The sequence below is a fragment of the Durio zibethinus genome, chromosome 7 (assembly GCF_047325235.1).
Source record: "Durio zibethinus cultivar Kanyao isolate XHJ-2024 chromosome 7, ASM4732523v1, whole genome shotgun sequence".
Taxonomy (NCBI): Eukaryota; Viridiplantae; Streptophyta; class Magnoliopsida; order Malvales; family Malvaceae; genus Durio; species Durio zibethinus.
In genome coordinates this window covers 15,911,491-15,932,194 of record NC_143168.1, presented here as the reverse complement: position 1 = coordinate 15,932,194, position 20,704 = coordinate 15,911,491, and the positions used below count along the sequence as shown (strand labels likewise).

The window sequence follows — 20,704 nt, the reverse complement described above, 5'->3', positions numbered from 1 at the left end:
AATTACTACCAATTTATAAAAAAATTACTCAATTGGTTTTTTTTTTTTGGCCAAAAAATTTTCTACCTATTGGAAATGTCAATTAGGCGTACTGAGTTGAGTTGAGATCAAGTCATTTTAGTTCAAGTCAATTTCAATCTTTTTCAATTTCAATTGGTTAGATTTGATATTTAAATTATTTGAATTTAATTTTTTTTAAGATCAATTTATTAATAATAATCAAATAATTTTGAACAAATATGTTAAATCAAGTTTGAATTTATTAAATGTAATTAAGTTATTTAAGATTACATTTTTGTGAATTTGTGATTTTTGGATATATCTTATATAATTCAAATTTAGTTTAGATTTTTGTAAAAATAATTTTTTAAAAATAAATATCATTAGATTATATAAAATTAAAAAAATAAAAAAAACTGAATTAAGTAATTCATTAATATGAAATTATATTATGTAATATAAAAAGTTAGTATTTGGTGTTTAAATTATGATAAGATATATTTGATGTATAAGATAATAGATAGGATAAGACGATAATTATCTTATATTAAGTTTAGTTTGTATCTAAAGAAAAATATAGGATTACATGGACATTAATATACTCTTGGTATAAGATTATTTAATCATTTCAAAGTGAAGGATTATTTTTAATCTATAATATTGAACTTACATGTCTTATTATATATTCGAAAATTATATCAATAATTTAAATTATATAAATTTTGAGAAAAGATAATTTATCAATAAATAAATTATATTATCATAATTCTTATACACATCAAACATAAAATAAGATAATATTATTCAATCTAATTTTATTCATAAGATCATTTTATCTTATCTTATCATAATTTTATATATCAAACACATCCTAACACTACTATATAATATTAGATGACAAGAAGTTTAAAATATTAAAAGATGGTGTTATAAGTAAAGTAATTTTCACAAGTGATCAATATAAAAAATTCCTCTAAAAGGATTTAGACTTGTCACCAATGATAAATATTTTTTTTTTATAAAATTATATTGTTTTAACTTTCAGTTGAGTCTCAAATTTGATGTTAAAAACTTATAGTATCCTATCCCTATATAACCTTCCATTGCATAATATAATAATAAACAGAGTAAACAGAAAAGGAAAAAGAAATGAAAAGAAACAAAAAGTTTTGGTTTTCTATGTGATTATTAGTTGTTTTTCTACTTTATGGATTATCGTTATTTATTTTATGATTTGGTTAGAGTAAATAAAAATGAGAACAATAAAATAAATCCTATTTTGTTTATGATGCATAAACATATAAATTGAACTATCGGTTCTCTTCCTCCCTTCTCGAGATTCTTTTCTTTTTCTTTCATGCTGCTGGATTTTATAATTTCTGTTGTTTTTAGAAGGTAGCCATTCCAACTTGACTCATGTTTTAACCGTAGTCATTATATATTTTTAATTGTAGTCATGTTCATAGCAGGGCCTTTTGTAAAGTTGCTTTTATTTAGAGATTGGTTTCTGTTGTTGTTCTATAACATAACCAACATTTCGTGGAACCTGCGTTTGATAAGAATGCGTCTTGAACCTCTGAGGTGCAGATTGACCCAAAGCGTAACAATTTATGCCAGATATCTTGAAAATCAGTTTGATTCAGTCACTATAAAAGTTTCACTTTCATCCCTGATTCAGTCACTGTAAAATCAGTTAATTATGCTAACGAATGGGAAATTCTAAAATCATGGATTGTAGAATTACAGTTAATTTGGCCTAGGGCTGACAGCAATGAACCTGAATTCGGCCAAAGCCTCTGGTTAGTCCAGAGATTCTACATTTTTACTGCAGTTTCTCACCGAACATACGGTTTCTAGTCATGGAAATAAACTGCACTGAACCTCAAGCCAACCCATGTCAAGCATGAAATATTACTATAGGAATAAAACTAGAATTATATAAGCACGACCAGACTACAGAAGAAGCTGCCCTTAATTTATTAGACCAACTAATGAATCCACATTTTGAAAATGTGAGGGAAAAAAAAGTGAAAATCTACTATTCCCAATTGCAGTAATAAGTAAATTCCCATCAGAAGTAAATATTTCTTTATGATAACAAGTCATTGGCATCTCTCTACCAACTCAAGCCAAAACACCTCACAAATAAAACAATGCCGCATCTCAAAACGTTACCAGAAACAAATACTCAACCTGCCCTCCTTAGTTTTTACTCCATCGTTTGGTTTTGCCTACTCGAGTCTGAGTTTCAAGGTTCAATCACGAACAGAGGCTGTAAAGATAACAAACAAGTATGTCAGAGCAACAGTAAAATAATATATATCAAATATAATTCAAATTTACAATTCAATATACATACATTTATATATATATATATATTATTCGGAATCAAGGTAGCTAAGAATACTTACCATGTCAACACTGACTGCTTTGCCATCTTCTACAAGGATCTCAAGTATGGTTCCCGATTGATCAGCCTAAAGAAATAATTATTTTCAGTTACAGTCAGTCCCATAAGAGACAGTTTGACAATTTCAATAAAATGTGGATGCAACAAAACAGTGTCTTGATTAAGGGGCTGTATAACATATTACGGTCTACTACTGCAAGTACTGTAATTACGGGCTGTAATCACTCATTGTCCAAGCAAATCAAAATGCAGCTTTCAGGTTAGATGCTGAGAGTCCTCCAATAGGAAAAATTAATCTCGATCCTATGCCTTCAACTAGCTTAATCTCAATTTGCCTAAATTTTGCTGGATCATTTTCAATTAACCAACTAGTTTAAGCCAATAGCTGATACAAAAGAGAACAGGAAAACGTATGCAGTAAACCTCAATCACTTCCATACATTATAAAAATTATAACATGTTCATAAATATGGTTTGGAACATTTTACCTTTGATAGGAACATAAACATCAAGTCTCATTAAGGTTAAAGTGTAATCAAGGAGCATAGCCAATCAAAAAAATGGAAACATAACTGACCATCTAAATGAAACCTACAGCAGAGTATCATACCCTGATAACCACAAAGTCCCAGTGAAGCTTGCCTCAAGTTTCAGTTCGTTTATAGGACCTTTGTGCCTTACACATTCAAAAATCCTAAATGAATCTTTTCCTTCCATTCTGCCTATGTTAAAGCATACTCTTGTCTCATATTTAAATTTCATTTCTTTCACCCCCTCTTTATTCCAACTATTAAAAATCATTTTTCGTCAGATTGCATCTAAACTGTGCTTATGACCAAATTCATTAAAGCATCCTTCTACCAGTTTATATAAGATTGCATCAGCTTTTGTGATTATTGAGGGTGAAGCTGGATCCCTTGTGGTGTGGGATAACTCAACTAAGCCATAATCCCGGATTTATTGGGGTTGGCTACATGAAATCTTTTTCTTAATTCCATTTGGTTAAGGGCTTTATCGTGTACAATTTTGTATAGGCACTTTGAGACCAGCTCAAATGCAGGCTAGGGGAGACCTAAGTGATAGGCTGGCCACTTAGTTAAACAGGAAGGCAAAAGATAGGAGGGGCCAGGTATAGCAGCTAAATCTGACATCATTTTGAACCAAGAAATGAAAAATCAATTGAAAAAGTCCAAAACTAGGAGTTCCAACATCAACATTAGGCCAAAGTGAAATCCAGGCCTTCTAATATGTAGAATAGACAGTCTAATAATGACAATTTGAGCCCGAAAGAAAATTTTACATATCTTCGACATATCAAAATGGTTAGGTATTCAGTTGTAAGGTCAATTTTATTATTAATAAACTTATATGTTGATGAATGTCAATTCTCTAGGAGCTGAAGGTTGAGAAGACAATTCCATCGAAAAATTTTATAGTTACGAATAAAACTACTAAGGCTTTCTTTTCTAGACATTATTATTTGACAAAATGAATTTGCATGGAGATGAACTAGATTGTATTAACTAAGCAATCTGGTTGATATTCTCTTCTCATTCTCCCTACATACTCATTATCTTTCCATCCAAATGCACGAGAAACCTTTCAGTGCCACAGCCAGCTAATTTGTTAGCAACATAAGCCACAGTTAATATTAATCTAAAGAAAATATTTAACTAATTTTTTTCTATAAAATAGAGCACACATGAGCTCTGATTCCTTACTCCTCACCTTCACAATGCTCCAAGCAGCAGAGGCATGGATTTTTTTTGAGAAAGGGAACAGGACTTTTGTCCAACATCTTATATAAAGCAGTCCTAACAACTTATATGCCAAATCATAGGCCAGTAACCTTCACAAACAAATTTGTAATCTAATTCCTGTCCACTTTCGTAGGAACACTCGATACGTAAATTAAAAGACATTTCAAGGATCTAAGAGCTTTAGGTTTTATCTTAAACTCTCTTTAGATCCATGGTTCAGAGTTCAGACTTAAATTAATCAACTGTATTCTATATTGGGAATATAAAAGTTCTAACATAATAATGGGAAAAATGTCAGGAAACAGTAATATTTGTATAACTAAAATCTTTTCTAGGCAGGAAGAATAAGAACTTACTTCTATCTCGTTCATCAGCTTCATTGCCTCAATAATGCATAAGACCTGACCCTTCTGCACTTTGTCTCCAACCTACAGAGAAAGCCTTTTGCGTAAGTACAAAGAGCCAAAGAGAATCAACTGCAGGATAAATATAATATCAGTGCCATTAAAATCCAATAAAACCAACATGTATGGAATATTCACCTTCACAAATGGCGGTTCACTGGGACCCGGACTTCTGTAGAAAGTACCAGCCATTGGACATTTAAGAGGTGGAAGTGATGATTTGGATGACCTGGGAGCAGCTGGAGTTGTGGCAGCAGGTGCTTGACCAGAAGGTGCAGGGGCCGGGGCAATTGGGGTTAGAGGCACTACAGGTGGTAGAGAGGGTGACTGCATCATAATAACTGGAGCTGCAGATGATGGTTGGGGCAAGGCCTCCTTTTTCCGGATTATCAGTTCACAGTCAAGTTGTTTCAGCTGCAACTCCACAATATCTCTTGAATCAACTAGCCTAGAAGAAAACAAATAAAAATCATCAAATTGAGCAAACTTACAGAAATGAAAAACACCATAAAACATATCAAAGACATATCAAAGAATAGCATACTTGACTAGACTTGAAACTTGATTAAGGAACTCCGAGATTGATTCTTCTGTGGCCAAAGCTGGAGGAGATATATCACTTGATGACTTTGCATCCTTTGGTTCTGCTGTTGGTTCCCCTGATTTGGCTGGAGGTGTAGAAGAAGCATTTGATGATCCATCTACAGGAACCTTGAAGGCAACACATGATCCCAAAAGCATGTCCAGGAAGGAAAAAAAAATTGAAAACAGATCCTCTAACCAAAATCATTTTAAATAAGCTTACGTCATCCAATTGGGCTTTCACCACAGCAGAACAATTCAGACCAGGCTGCAAACACTGCAGTGTAGAGACCAGCAAAACTTTTAATCCAACATAGAAAAACAGGAGTTAAAATGCACTTGACTGAAAAACTTAAACTTTCAGCCATTTTTTTTTAGTATCTCCATATGAATAAGTGAATTCATCAAGAAAGCAAAATGTTTTAGGTCTGTACAAAGAGAAAGATGTCAAGTTTCAATAAATGATGAGCCCCTCACTTTCAATATTATATTGCACGTAAGACATCCATAATGCATAATGAGACTAGAAAAACCAACTGCTTATTTCCAAATAACTCCATTAATTTAGAGTGAGAAAGGAAAGACAAGAATATCTTTTAGACTTAATGAATACCTGGGCCACAACTTATTTTGCAAGCAACTAAGAATCTAGCAACCACATTAGTCAACCATAATCTAACTGCATGCTTTGTCTTCACATTTTCCGATCATGGAATTGCATGAAATTACCATTACGGAGTGAACTCGATTGCATTCTTGAAAGCATTAAAAGCATCCTAAAGTATTTCATTTAACTTTCCACCATGATGTATGGTACTGTCATCATGTCAACAGGGTGACAGTTTATTCTAAATGTTTCAGAATAGTCCTCCAAACAAAACTATCCTATGAAGATTTCTCAGTGATTATGCAAATGATATCTGATCTCTGTGATTAAAATTATAGTTTTCCTTGTTTCTTTTTTCTTAAGTATGACTTTATATTGAAAATGGACCATCCATATACGTTTCATCAAGTAATAACTATAACAACCCTAGACGATAATTTATAACCATCCCCACTGTCTTTTGGCTTCGCTCCAAATGAAGACACAATAATTTTTATTCAATTTTATTTTTTGCTGCTATTAACTTCTTAAATCAATGTATCTTTTTAACTTAAAATTTGAAAATTATTGTTCATGCATCTCTTGCTCACAATCTATTAAAACATATAAAAGGTGAATAGTTTACTGCACTTTCTTTAATCATTTTGACCTCATCTATCAAGTGCATTATATTTTCAGTTACTTCTCATGCAGAAGACAGATTTCAAACATGTTTGTGTTTTCTACCACAAAAAATCTAGGCAAGTACATGTAGAGTGTTCAGAAAAAGACCAGCTTAAGTTTAGTCAACTAAGCTAATGGAGTTACATTTATAATCTAAATGGTGACATATAAATTCAATAATAACTTAACTCTTTCTTGATACAAAAAGTTAACTACTTTCTTAAAGAGAAATCATACATGTAATTATTTGTACAATAGATCATAAAATGAACAGCAGTTGGTATACTTCTTGATTACTGTGCATAATATAAGATAAATAGAAGCACAAGTTATCTGGTATAATAGATGATAGTATGAATTCTGTAATGAATCTGAACAAATGGGTTTTAATAATGAAAAGGGCTAAAACATTTATTAGATTTAGATGTCAAAAATTGATTACATAATACATAGCAATTGCTTTTTACTAACGATCTCTAACTGGACTACTGAATTTGGGATTGTTCCGCTAAATAGCATCCCAATAAATAGCATATTGATTCTAAAAGGCATTTCCATTCCCTGAACAAGTTCGATAATTGTTTTTGATTCTCAGTAGCACCTAAAGAACATTATACTCTTTATCAGTAATTTCTATTACTGCATGGTATTCTAAAATAGTTTATCATGCAATTAATCCTTGTAATGGGATTTAGCACTTCCTAAACTCTAAACCCTAAATTATGCAGATTTAGGTCAAACTTTCAAGATGAAAAACATTAAAAATTCTTTTAAAACTAGTAGCAGCTACAACAAAGAAGGCAACAGAGCTGGTTTCCAAGCTGCTGGAACAAAATTTTGCCATAATCATTCTTAATCCAATTAAACCAATAAAGCTCCGATGCCTTAGAATAAACTTTTGCCTAGTAAAGCTTTGGTTTTAGTACTTTGGAAATTCCGCACATAATACCTTAGTGCTTAAAGTGAAGTTACATACTGAGCTTGATTTTGTAAAATGTCCAAGTATCTAAAGCATCAAACCAGTTGCATATTTGTAAATGGTCACTTTCCTAGCATAAACAATTCCTTTAACTACAACACACATAACTGGTTTCCAATCTGTATTTAGTTTCACATAGACTCTTACAAAATGTATTCAGCTTAAATTACAATTTACTATAACTGAAACTAACAAGTTGAATTATCCAAAAAAAGAAAAAGGAGAAAGAAAAAGAAACTAACAAGTTCGTAATTTTAACAGATGATATATGAGAGAACACTAAGGATCATTAGGATGGGTGGTGAGATTGGCTCCGTGAGATTGAAAACAGCGGTGGAGGTGAGATTGGTGACAATAGCGGTGAGATTAAAATCAATGGTGGGATACGTGTTTAGATGCAAAAGCTATGATAGTAGTGAGGTGAAATATATTGAGAAGAAAAATTTACCATTAAGGACATTAGATTGAAAGTGATATATAATATAAAATTTATTTATTATATAAAATTTGTTAATAAATAATAAATTTTATTAATAAACAATAAATTTTATTTGAATTATTTATTAATGTATTAAAAAATAAAATTTATTTATTATGTTAAATTAACAAATTAATTTTACACTTTTTAATATAAAAAATAAAAAATTGTAAAGATATTTTTTATATACTAGTACATTTTAAAGGATAAAAAATAAAAAAAAAAAAAAAAAAACCCATTGGCCAGTTACCAACTGGACCAAAATTAGTCTGTTGATGACCGGCCATTTTTCAATTACACCAAAGTATCATTTGGCTACAAAAGTTGAAACAGGCACATCTTTTCATTGCAACTGCATCGCACTAGTGCTGCAGTGCAATTAAACAGAGCATAAGAAAACTAAACTTCTAGCACCAGAACATATTGTTTCAGCAAGCAAGTTGCTTAAAGACTCGTGCAAAAGAAAGCATAGGCATCAAACATTCAAGTGTTTGACTCTTTCACAGCATGATGACAGAAAGGTCAGACCATGCTGTGACATGGCAAGCTATTACTTATTGTGGTACGAACATTTACAAAATCAGAAAAAGGAACTATTTTTTTTGCTTTCCACCCCTACTTCCTATCTATTCCTAGATTATTTGATAAACTACTTTTTGTTTCTAACGCAGAACAATGAAAGAGAAATGATGAAGCAAAAAAAGAAGAAAAACCTTTTTAATTACAAACTCGAAGAGAAACAAGTATTCCATATTTTTCTTTTTTGCTCTTAATTTACCAAAAATTGCAGAAAGAAATTCACATTTGGCTTAAAAAAAGGAGATAGCTAAAATGCCACACACATATAAACAATTTTCAATTTCACAACAGTTAAAATTATCTAATTTGTAATTCATCAAAATTATTTTCATATCCAATAATAGCAACAAAAATCTAAAATAAGAGGCCATGATGCAAATAAAACACCATTAAACACATTTCTAAAAGCCAGCAAAATTAAGTGCAAAGATAAACAATCATCTTCTCTTCTCTTTGCTACTAATTTTATCAGCAAAAACACATGGATTCAAGCATAAAATTTATCAAACAATGGAGGTCACAAATTTACACTCTACTTCTATCAAACTTAAACATAGCAACCAAAAAAAAAAAAAGAAAAAAGAAAATTTCTAATCAAAGATTCAAAGAATAAATATATTGTCTCTTCCTACTCTCGTATTTGGCATTAACAGATAATAAGCACCTAAAATTAATACTAAAAAATATAATGAGAAACAGAGAAAATTTAGAATAACTTTGTTACCTTGGAGAAGAATCGGAGGTTTGGCCTCGAAGAGAAGCGAAAGGAGGCCTTGGTGTGAGGAAGGTTAGTAGATTGAGGTAAGGTAACGGTGGTTTTGGCGACGGAAGAGAAGGAAGCGGAGCCCGTTGTTGAGAGTGAAGACGCCATTTATTTTTCAAGAGACAAAGAGGAAGAGAAATGTGGTTGGATTTGTAGGAGAGAAGGTGAAAGAACAGGAAATGAGGAAGAGGATTTAAAAGAGGAGAGAGGGAGAGAGAGGGATGAAAGGAAAGGTAATCAAAGAAAGGGTTTTGGGGAATCCGTCGAGAAGAGGGAAAGAGGGAAAGAGGGAGGAAAGTGGATGAGTCAAGTGTTTAGGGGCCGATGGTATCGGAGAGAGAGAAAGAGTGGGAGCAGGATGGGAGGAAAGAGATGGAGAGATTGGAGAATACGCGCATTTTGCTGGTCCCGCCGGCACTTTTTGCGTTTTTAGGAGTTTTGCTAAGTAGACAGGAGTTCGTTGCATAAGATGTGTGATCCTTTTGACACCTGTAGGCTTTTCATTTTTGTCTTCGATTTTCCTTCCTCCGGAGATTTCTTTATTACCCCGTGGGTTCAGTTGTTCTTGTGTTCGGCGATTGGAGGCTGTGTAAATGGGTGGAGCTTGACATTTGAGAAACACAAATAAAATTTACTTTACAATCTAATTACTCCGAATATTTTTTGTTTTAAAGTAGTTTACCCGAATTAAGCAGCGCACAAGCATTCCTTATGTTTTTACTTATTTTTATTGAATCACATGTATTAAATAATAATATATTAATACAGTTCAGATGATATGCACATTCATTATGTTATGGGTTTGGTAACGGTTCTTTTAAGTGAATTAAATAAATAAGAATTGAAGGTTAAAATGTGATTAAAAATTTCAATACATATATACATACATAAAAAGAATAAATAATCTACCAAATTTTTTATTTTTTTATTGAGGCGTGACTTAAGTATGGATGTACATATTTGGATTAAAATTGAATTAATCAACTAATATAATTAATTTTGATTAATCGATTAACAAATAAAATTTTCTGATGAATTATCTATACAGGAATTTTGAAAATCTCCGTTATGAAGTAACTGTATTGGAAATTTGGCTAACTGCCTATTGCCGTAATAATTGTGAACCAATTAATTCCAAAATGAAACGACTTGAGACAAGTGCACACAATCATTCATCAAACCACATAATCAGTTTTAAATCTGAACGTTAAAAATAAAATTAAAAAAAAACCCATCAATTTTATGCCGAACATGCTGTTGACTGCCTGTGAGTAGGATCAACAAGAAGCTGCTGCTTCTTAATAGCAACTGCCTGCTACCAAGAAGAAAATTTTGGCAATAGAAGCGGTAAGTTTCATAAAAAAGACTAGAAGTTCAAAATTCAAAGAAAGGCCCAATTTAGAAACTAGAAGTTTTAAGGACAGACTATCCTGCACATTGACTTGGCCATAGCAAATGCACCCATACTCATTATCATTGTGATTCTAATGCTAAAAGTTTTATGTGATCAACAAAGTTTAAAAACGACATGATCACAGCTAATGCATCCATTCCTTCCTCAAAGTATATAAGATATTAAAAAGAAGCAGGTAATATTTTTTTTTCTGATCTTTTATTTCCAAGATCCACATGTAAATCTGACTTCAGCAATGATTCCCAAAGTTCAAGCTCAGATTACTAAAGCACTTTTGTGATCAACAGGATGAAGCACTTCCAAGATCTAGATAATTGCTAAACTATATCTACTTGTTTTCATTATTAAACCTTCTAAAGGATAATAACATGATAAATTAAGACACATACGGAAATCGCATCCAAATTTGCATTTTCAGATGCCCATCCACATAATAAAAAAATGTGGGGAAACAAGTAACAACAACAAAAGTTGCAATAAAGATCAAACAGAACATGTAACAGAGGTGAGAAGACAAAAGACTGTCATATCAGGAGTAAGAAACAAAACTATCAGACCTCTTTGAATAGCAATGGTGTTGACTCAATGTTCATGATCAACACCTGTTTGTGATTAAGACCATTGTGATTAATAGGAAGAAAGGACCATAAGCAATTGTTCTGCAAAGGTGAACAATGTAGCATTACAAGGTTATCAAAAGTCAAAACTATAACAAACAGTAAATCATTTATCAGAAATCACACTGAGTTATTCAAATGAGTGCCATTCAAAAAATTAAAAAAAATAACAAAGTATCAGTAAGAAGAAAATGCCTAATCAAGGCGCAAAATGATGCCTTTTTCCTCACTCTAAAAATCATGGAAGAAGTCAAAGCTTACAATATATTATAGAACTCCTTACAATATATTTGAAAAATTCAATGAGCATCTCCTTAAGGGATGGTTTCTTTTCTTGTAGAGGATGTGGTGGTGAATATGGTGTGTATGAAAAGTGATATGAAGATGAATGATGTTGTAATGGTGAAAAATGTTGCTATGGTGGAACATAATATGACACTTAAGGAAATTACAGTGATGGCGAAGAATATTAGGGTAGTGAAAGGTGTTATGGAAGTGAATACTAAGTAGGGTAAGTCGAAGTGTTCTGAAGTGGTGAATTAAAGAAATGTTCCGAACTAGTATCCCACATGTGCTTAAAATAGTGTAAGTGTTTGTGTAAGATTGAAAGTGTTGGTCATATAGACATCGATCTATATGTTAAACTCCACCATGCACTTTACCATTTTCATTTTGGCTTGGAAAGTTATAGACTAAACTAGACTTGGGATCACTTTTAGTTTTAATGGCCTTTACTAGATTTTTCTACAAAGTCAAATTTTTTGATCAAATCTTCAAGGGCCGACTCTTTTTTGGAATTATCTTTCTCATTAAGCCATGGTCCTAGGTAGTGATCAAAATAATAAGGTCGTGCATGATTCATTTAATGTTCAGCTATTCCTAAGTATTAAAATCTCACATGTGAAAAAAAAAATATCCTAAATAAAAACCTACATAAAGAAAGTTAGTTGTATACAACTTAAGAAAATAAAAACAAGGTAAGTTAGTGACTCGGTGCTAAAAATTTGATTGGAGAAACTCTGCAAGTGCATAGGCCATATAAGTAATAATAGTGATCGAAAGGTTAAGATGTCAATCCCATGAGGATTAGCTAAAAAGGTTCCTAAATTAAGTACCTTTTATCTCCATACCCTTTTAAAGTTGGCTCAATCAAAGAATATTCATGAGAAAATGAAAAATTAACTAAGGTAAAATTAACAAATAAAATAAACTAATATGCCAAATAACAAAATCAATTGAAATTCTACTAAAAATTATACAAGTAATCAACTAAAACCAAGTAAAAAAAAATTAAAACATTAAAAACAATGAATAAAATGCAAATGAAAATTTTTTAATTAATTATGAAATGCAAGGACAATAGATAACTACAAGAAATTGCATGAATGAAAGTCAACATAAATTGTATGTACATGAATGACCTGAGAATATAAAAATCAAAATTACTAAATCAAGTTTGTAACATGAAATACAATTGCCTATGCATGAATAAGAAAGGAAAATGGACTTTTACAACCTATACTCGAAAACTAATGTGCAAAGCAATCAAACTTAACATGCAAAACTTCCTAAATTGATTTGGATTTAAAACGTCATCTAAGCAGCCTATATGAAACATGATTTAAAGAATAATGAAAAACTACATTGTAAAAGAAAAGTCAACCAAACAAAATTTACAAACCAAGAATAGTTAAACACAAGTTGTAAATGAATTTTTATACCACACAGTTGAAACTCTTACATAGCACAATTAAAACTACATCTAATCTAAAATTTGAATGAGAAAATAAAAAACTAAATGAAAAATTAAAATTGCAGTAGAAAGTATGCAGAAAAATATCAAACAATACATAGAAACTAAATCCAACTCTGACCTCTATTGCAAAAGCAAGAAAATTCAAGAGAAAAAATTCAATGTGTTATTATATGCTGGAAAAGAACTTTATCTAACCTAGAACAACTTAGATCTATGAGTTAATTACCTAAATCAATAAGAAAATAGCATGAATCAACAAAAAAAAAATTAGCTCAACAAACTTAATTTAAAAAATAGTGCAAAATCTAGAAAAACAATATATGTTCAACAAAAATTAACCAAATAGCACTTAAAAATCTGAAATAAATTGCACAAAATTAGATTAAACAAGGTAACTCATAGAACTCAAAATCTAAAAATGCAAACAATGCAAACAAATCACCAAAATGGAAAAAGAATCTATGCGAAACTGATTACTTAAAACTGAAACTGCATTATCACTTGTATTTTGTCAAAAATTTCAAGCTTGATCTAGAAGGTTATGGTGTGAGTTTAAAACTGAATTTAAACTATGTTGTAACTCTATGACTTAGGAATTTATAAAAAAAGATTGAACAAAAACAAGTAAGATTTTATAAAGATATCATCTAAAAACTACATGTAGGTCAAAACTGGCAAATTCAAAAGTAGATTTGCATATCCATTAAAAATCAATAAATTTAAGCTTAAAAGTGAATTCAAATGAAAATTTTATTAAATGATTTTGAAAAAATACTAAAAAATACTTAAGAAACAATAAAATTGCAATGAAATTCGAAGGGAAAATGCTGAAAAATAATGTTTTGCAAAAAAGAAAATGTAAAGTGTAAAAAAATATATTGAAAAGTAAAAAAACAAAAGTTTAAATCATAAACTAACTCTCCTCCTATAACCACCCTTCACCCTTTTATTTATAGACAGAGAAGAGAAGTTTTAGGTCTTAAAATATCTAAAAAAATCTCTAATTGGTTGGGCACTTAAAGCCTTCTCTCTTTTGCGTTTCATGACTAGTGCATTGATGTTTTGCTGTTTGGCTCCTCACGTCTTCAACAAGTTTGCAAGTTGACTTCACATGTATTTGATGAGTCATAAAGTCAAAATAAAAATCAATTATAACCCTTTAAGTTGCCACATCAGCCACTCTTCTTGGTGCATTTGAACCAGCTTGTATGCCTAATAACTTTGGTGCTCCTCCCATCCACCATGCACATTCAAGCATCCTTGTGTCTTTAATTTATTTTTTTGTTATTTTTTTGCAAAAAATTCAAACACTTTATGAATATAATTAGCTTGCATTTTACTAAAAAAAACCTGTGAAAATAATACAAAAATAATGTAAGAAAAATCAAGAAAACTTCTTAAATGTCAATTTTACCTATTAATATTAATTTAGGCCAATTGTATAAATTGTACCAAAAATCTTCAAAAAAATGTATCAAAATTATCCAAAATTTCTCAATTCCAATATTTGCACCTACACATGAGATAAATATACATTTAAGAGTAATTTTACTAAAAATCCTAAAGAACAAGTCAAAATATAAATAAAATTACACTAAATTTTAACATAAAAATACTCAAATTTTAATGCAATTAATATCTATGCTAGATGAGAAAAGTAGAATAGAGGTAAAGATTTACAAATGTAGCTTTAGATTTTATGTTAGGCCTTAAACCAACTAGAGGTGATAATTTGTTATCATGACAAGTATTAAAGGAAGGAAAAAATAATGGATGGTTTATTTGAAAAATAGCCTGTCCAGGATTTGTGTCAAAATTTTTTTTCTAAAATAATTAAAGCTGATATGGTTGATAGTAAGGTATGTGAAACATTTTATGAGGTTATATTAAAAGTTAAGTGCAAGCCTATAATTAGCATGCTTGAGGACATTAAGATATATGTGATGAAGAGAATGGTTTAAAAAGAGAATATGTAAATAAATGGAAGATTAATTATAGACTAAGATAGTTGAAAAACTTGAAAAGTTTAGGAAACTTTGTGGTTAATGGGAAATAAAATGGAATGAAAGTATTAGACATGGAGTTTTTTAAAATGATTTATAAAATCAGGTAAGAAAAAATCACACTGTAATGTTGCAACAACATTCTTGTAGTTGTAAGAAATTGGACATTGATAAGGTTCATTGTCAATATGTAATGTCTACCATTATGTATCAAGGGTTAGATCCTTTGCATTATTTATCTTTATGGTTCAACCAAAAAAATTATTTGATTATCTACCATTTTATGCTAAACCCTATCAAGGTTAATTATTTTGATCAAAAAATACAAAAAGCCCAATCATGCCACCATTGGTTAAATGAATACTTCGCAAACCTATTAAGAAAATAAGAAAAGAAGCACTTGAAAGAAAGAATATGATCAAACTTTTAAGGGTTGAAAAACTTATTGCATGTGCTTTTTACCATGAAGAGGGCCACCCCAAGTAAGGTTATCCTAAAAGATCTGAATTTGTAAGATTTATACTCATGATTTTTTTTTAAAACATTTTAAGCTGTCATATAGTTGTTCATTTTAAATATGTTTTAAATTGATTAAGACATGTTATTTTAAACATATAGGCAAGTGGTGTTGAAACATCAAGACCTCGAAATGGATAAAAAAATATATATATGCCAAAAGACATGTCTATTGATGTAGCTAGTGGACTTCATTGCAAGGTATAAAATATGTCTACTGATATGTTAGTTGACTTTATTGCAAGGTATATTACTTTATAAGTTTGTATGTTTTATGTAGATTATTCTTAAGGATCAAGTGTAACACCTGTTAAGCAAACTTATAATGATCAAAGATCCTCTACTTCTATTACGCATAAGCTAATTAGTTATCTAATATGTTTAATTTTAATTGAATCTATGTTTCATCCATATTGTTGTTAAGATTGATTGAGAAAACTTTACAAGTGCATAAGCCGTTTAAATAATAATAAAGACTATAAAAGTTTAGATGTCAATCTCATAAGAATTAGTTAAAAAGATTTCTAAATTAAGTACTTGTTATCATTGTATCTTTCTGAAGTTGGTTCAATTAAAGAATCAACATAAAAATTAAGCTAATCTAAAAAAATAAATTAAACAAAGCTATGTATTATGTAAACTAAGAAAAATAACTAAATTCAAGAAATTATCAAAATACCTTAAAATTTAAAGAAAACAATAGCCTAATTAAGAATAAAATGGAATTGAAGTGAGAATTAAAAGTTGAAAATGCAATTCAAAGCAAAATTAAAAAGAAAAAAACTAAGAGTAAGAAGGCAACTATAAACAAAAATGGCATGACAAGCTAAAATGTAATTCTAACTCTAATAAACTTCAATTGTATGAAAGTAAACTATAAAAGACAAAAAAAAAAAAAAATAATGAACTAGCAAACATCAAATTTCAAATGAGAATTAGAAAAAACTAACTGCAAATTATAAAGAAAAAACAAAAATCATAGATCATTTTCAAAGCTAAAAAAAGTGGTTATAAAGAAAAAATTCTAAATCTAATTCATATAAAACTAGATGAATATGATCTAAATATTGAAAAGCATGAAAAATAATTCAAGAAAACCTAAATTAAAGATTAAAAGCTAAGAAAAAAGTGTTAGTTTTAATAAAAAATAGCAAGATCAAAATTTTTTGAAAATCATGAACACTAAATCTCAACTTATGATATGGATCTAAAATGTGCAAAATAAATTGAACGTGAGCTATAAATTGGAATAACAATTTAAGAATAAGATGAGAAACTTAAGAGAATGTAAAAAACCATAGAGAAATGGCATGAAATAATTAAGTTCATCCAAACAAAAATGGCACCAAAGTAGAATTTTGAATGAATCATAAGACAAAAATGTAGAGCTAAAATTTTTTTAATGAACATGAGCTTAAACTGAAATAAAGCAAGATCAAACAATAATTTTACCACAAATTTGAACAATAAATTCACAACAAAATAAAGAAAAAATAACTCAACTAACTAGCAAACTAAATAGCACTTAAAAACACAAAAAATAGAGCATGCATTGCAAATGTGATCCAAACAGTAATCAAATGTAAAAAAATAAGTTGGATCAAGTATGAATCAACAAGCAAACAAGTAAAAACAAGAATTTAGAGTGCAAAGAAAGCTAACAAATCACCTAGAGGAGAGAAAAACCAAGCTCTAATTTGAATTGCATACTTGATCTTCACTTTTTTCAATATTTCAACCTCAACTTGTAGGAAATAACTATATTGATTGAGAACGAATTTGATGTTGATTTTTAATATGTTGAAGCCTAATGAGTTACAAAACTATGAGAAAAAATTAGAGCAAAAAAAAGTACGAAATGATTGAGTTTTGATTAAAATATTGTAATTAGGTCAAGTGCAAAAATGTAGTAATAATTTTGAGATCAATAAAAAAATTGAAGATTTAAGTTGGAAATTAATAAAATTTGCAAGTTTTGTTGTCAAAATCATAAAAAATATTAAAAAATACTTGAAAAAAATGTAAAAGTGCAATCAAAATCAATAGAAAAACACGAAGATCAAGGGTTGTTTGTTTGTTAAGTAAAATGTAGTACAAGAAAATGCAGTATAAGAAAATGCAAAAATTAAAGAACAAGAAAAATAAAATCTTAAGTTAAAGTCTCTCTAAAATGACTGGCTCCACTTTCATTTATAGGTAGGTAAGTGGTGAATGAAGCCTCAAAAAGTCTCTAAAATATTTACAATGAGGTGAGCTTTTAGAGACTTCGTTCCTCCTTACTTATGCACTTAGTGTATGGCTGTTTGGCTTTAAAACTCTTAATTAGGTTACAAGCTTCTCTTCATGCTTTTTTACCAAGCCAAAAAGTTCTCTTTATAACCAATAGGTACTCTCCAAATTACAACTCATGTGCTCTTTAAAACCTCATTTTAAGTCTTCAAAAGATGGTACCAAAGTGCATTGGTTACATAACCAACTTCTAACATGTAAACTTGCATCCTTGTTCCCTTATTTTGGCATTAAATGCATCCATTTGTTCTTTAATTTTTTTGCCAAAATTCAAGTTATAAAATGAAAAATTTAGGCATTATAATGCTTTAAAAAATTTTTGAAATTTACCACATAAAAATTAACCTCTAACTCACTAATACACACGTTAGCTTTCACGCATGCATTAAAATCTTAAAAAGGTACTAATGCATAATTGAGCTAAAGAAGATAATTGTAAATAAAAATTATAAGAACTGAAACTTGAAATATGGTTCCATATAATTCATTTGAGCTCAAGAAGTTATAGAGGAAAAGGATAAGAAGAACTTCTTTAATAGGTAATGAAGTATAATTACATTAGTTGTGACTTTTGCTAACATTTACCACCATAAATCCTTCAAAATGTGTCTAAAAATCTCCATTTTCTCTATTTATACTACACATGAGATAAATGTTCATTTAGGAGTAATTTTGCCAAAAATCTTATGGAACAAGCCAAAATATAAATTAATTGCACTAAAAATAGGTATAAAAAAGCTAAAGTTTTAATACAATCAATTTGTATTTTGGCAATGAAGAGATATGGTGACACCTCAACATGAGGAAGGAACAATAAGAGACCATGGCCATGTGGAAAAGAGATAAGTTTATACCAAGACCTGGACAGTGGATTCTCAATACTAAATGTAAGTATTTAGGTTACATAAGTCTATAAATGAAACATGTTTGGTGAGAGATTGTTTCTAACATTACTTTATTATGTTTGAATCAAAAAGGTTGAAAGACGAAGTGAAATGATCATAGGCAGACAAAGCATGAAGCTTGAATCTTGTATTACTAGAAAGAAATTACCGGTAACACTTACACCTAATTTTTTTTTCAAACTATTTCGATTCAAGTGACAATGTCAAGATATTGATTTAACATGAAATTCTTTTTTTCTAATAGGCACAAAAGAAAAACATGATTGCGAGGAAATAGAAGGTAATAGCTGAGTATTCTAAACCAACCTTAACTCAACAAAGTACATTAACAAAAGGGAAAGAAATAGCTAGACTCTAAAAACAAATGCTTTTTGTCACTTTTTATCTTTTTTGTTGCTTTTGATGGTTATGGTTGGCTTTTGCATATGAATTATGTCTATGATCTTTTTGTAAAGCTTAAGATGTTATTGTGGTTTAGGGAACTATGTTTTTGTACATCCTGATCTTACCATACAATTGAGGTTTATATAATAGCAAGACTAAACCATACTAACAAGGTGAATATGGTAGATTGCTTCTATATAGCAAAACATATTATTGGATTTGAAAAATGTACATTGTTTATTGTGCTTGAAATGAAAAAACCTACTATGCATTATGCATGAAATGAAAAAGCTTATAATTTAATGTATATTTTGTCAATTTTTTTAAATGTAATGTATATGGCAAATGTGGTCAAATTAAACTACAAATGACATAAACAAATGAGTCATAAGGAACAAAGTTTTGACATTACTCGAAACTTATAACCATGTACATAGACAGCTACTATAGCAAAAAACATCCATTTCATCAACTTAGCCAAGCATTTATGGAAGGGTTAGAAATTCACCTCTTGTTATGTCATCCCTACCATGTCATATTACGAAATACAATAAAATTAACCAAGTCACTATGAAAACCAATTTGTATATCTTCTTTTCTCTTGATTATCTTCTTGAATCCATAATAGAAGTATTCAATTTTGTCTCTAGCACCTCAATCTCAACCTTCAATAAAGCCATTTCATCACATAAGTCTTTGTTGATGATTTTAGAAGACATTTCTTTAAAACATCCATTTTCTTTCTTAAGTTTAGCTATGGTTCTTTTCAATGTTCTATTTTTTTTTTCAATGTCAAAGTCTCTTTTTTCAAATTCTTATTAGCATCCTTTAAATTAAAAATCACTTCTTTTGTATGGTCATCACCTATTGGTGGATTATACGAAATAAAAAACCTGCATCTCTTAACCTATATAGTTTATCATAAATAAAAAAATGAACAATAATCAATTTCTACATAAAACTCTATAACATGCAAATAAATTCCTCAAACGATTGCACAATTTCATACCTCATAGTTGCTGCATCCAAAAAATCTTCTTCCAAGATTATTATCATTTGTTGACGTAACTAAAAAAGTTTTCACTCCACAATAATAGTATATTGGATCACCTTTATAATTATAGGTGAACAATGCATGACCTATACACATATTTTTCATATGAAACAAATGACATTTCTTTTTTTGCAGTTGATTTCTAAAATATTTTCAACATTCTATCTAAATTAATTTATCAACAAATATATGCATATAAAAATAGTATATTGCTGCAATTTGTTCACCAGACCCAAATCCTAAATCAAAATGTGTTCAACGATCAAAATGATTATTCATCAAAATTAAGAGCAAATGGATTTTGATTAAAAGCCAAATCCTAAAACAAGAAGTTGTCAAAAAATGAATGGCCAACGGATTTTTCTATGCGATGGTGACTTACCAAAACTCTTGCAGCTCTTAAACTTTAATTGCTCAAAACTAGTTAAATTTGATCTTAAAATCATGTCAATTATTTTGAATCTTCATCTTTATAAGTTTTGATTCTTGAAGTCGGATGGATTTCGAGGAAATAGAAAGCAAAATTTTATGGTTCGGTTTG

At 29.8% G+C, this 20,704-nt stretch overlaps 1 protein-coding gene across 1 annotated transcript; it reads right to left on the bottom strand.

The window, feature by feature from the left end:
* Positions 1-1,954: 1,954 nt before the first annotated feature.
* LOC111276826 (biotin carboxyl carrier protein of acetyl-CoA carboxylase 1, chloroplastic-like) lies at positions 1,955-9,557 on the bottom strand. Its single transcript, XM_022862711.2, has 7 exons — positions 9,187-9,557; positions 5,380-5,433; positions 5,119-5,285; positions 4,713-5,022; positions 4,527-4,598; positions 2,412-2,477; positions 1,955-2,272 (listed from the first exon to the last, which is right to left on the bottom strand). Exons 1-7 carry the CDS (start codon positions 9,331-9,333, stop codon positions 2,249-2,251), a joined length of 840 nt encoding a protein of 279 aa, XP_022718446.1. The 5' UTR covers positions 9,334-9,557; the 3' UTR covers positions 1,955-2,248.
* Between the last annotated feature and the right edge of the window lie 11,147 nt (positions 9,558-20,704).

Excerpts from the sequence above, each read along its gene's own strand:
- LOC111276826 (XM_022862711.2), bottom strand. The coding sequence starts at position 9,333 with ATGGCGTCTTCACTCTCAACAACGGGCTCCGCTTCCTTCTCTTCCGTC. Across the intron at positions 5,023-5,118 it reads CAAGTTTCAAGTCTAGTCAA|GCTAGTTGATTCAAGAGATA; the intron begins GTATGCTATTCT and ends GTTTTCTTCTAG. Across the intron at positions 2,478-4,526 it reads AGCTGATGAACGAGATAGAA|GCTGATCAATCGGGAACCAT; the intron begins GTAAGTTCTTAT and ends TTATTTCTTTAG.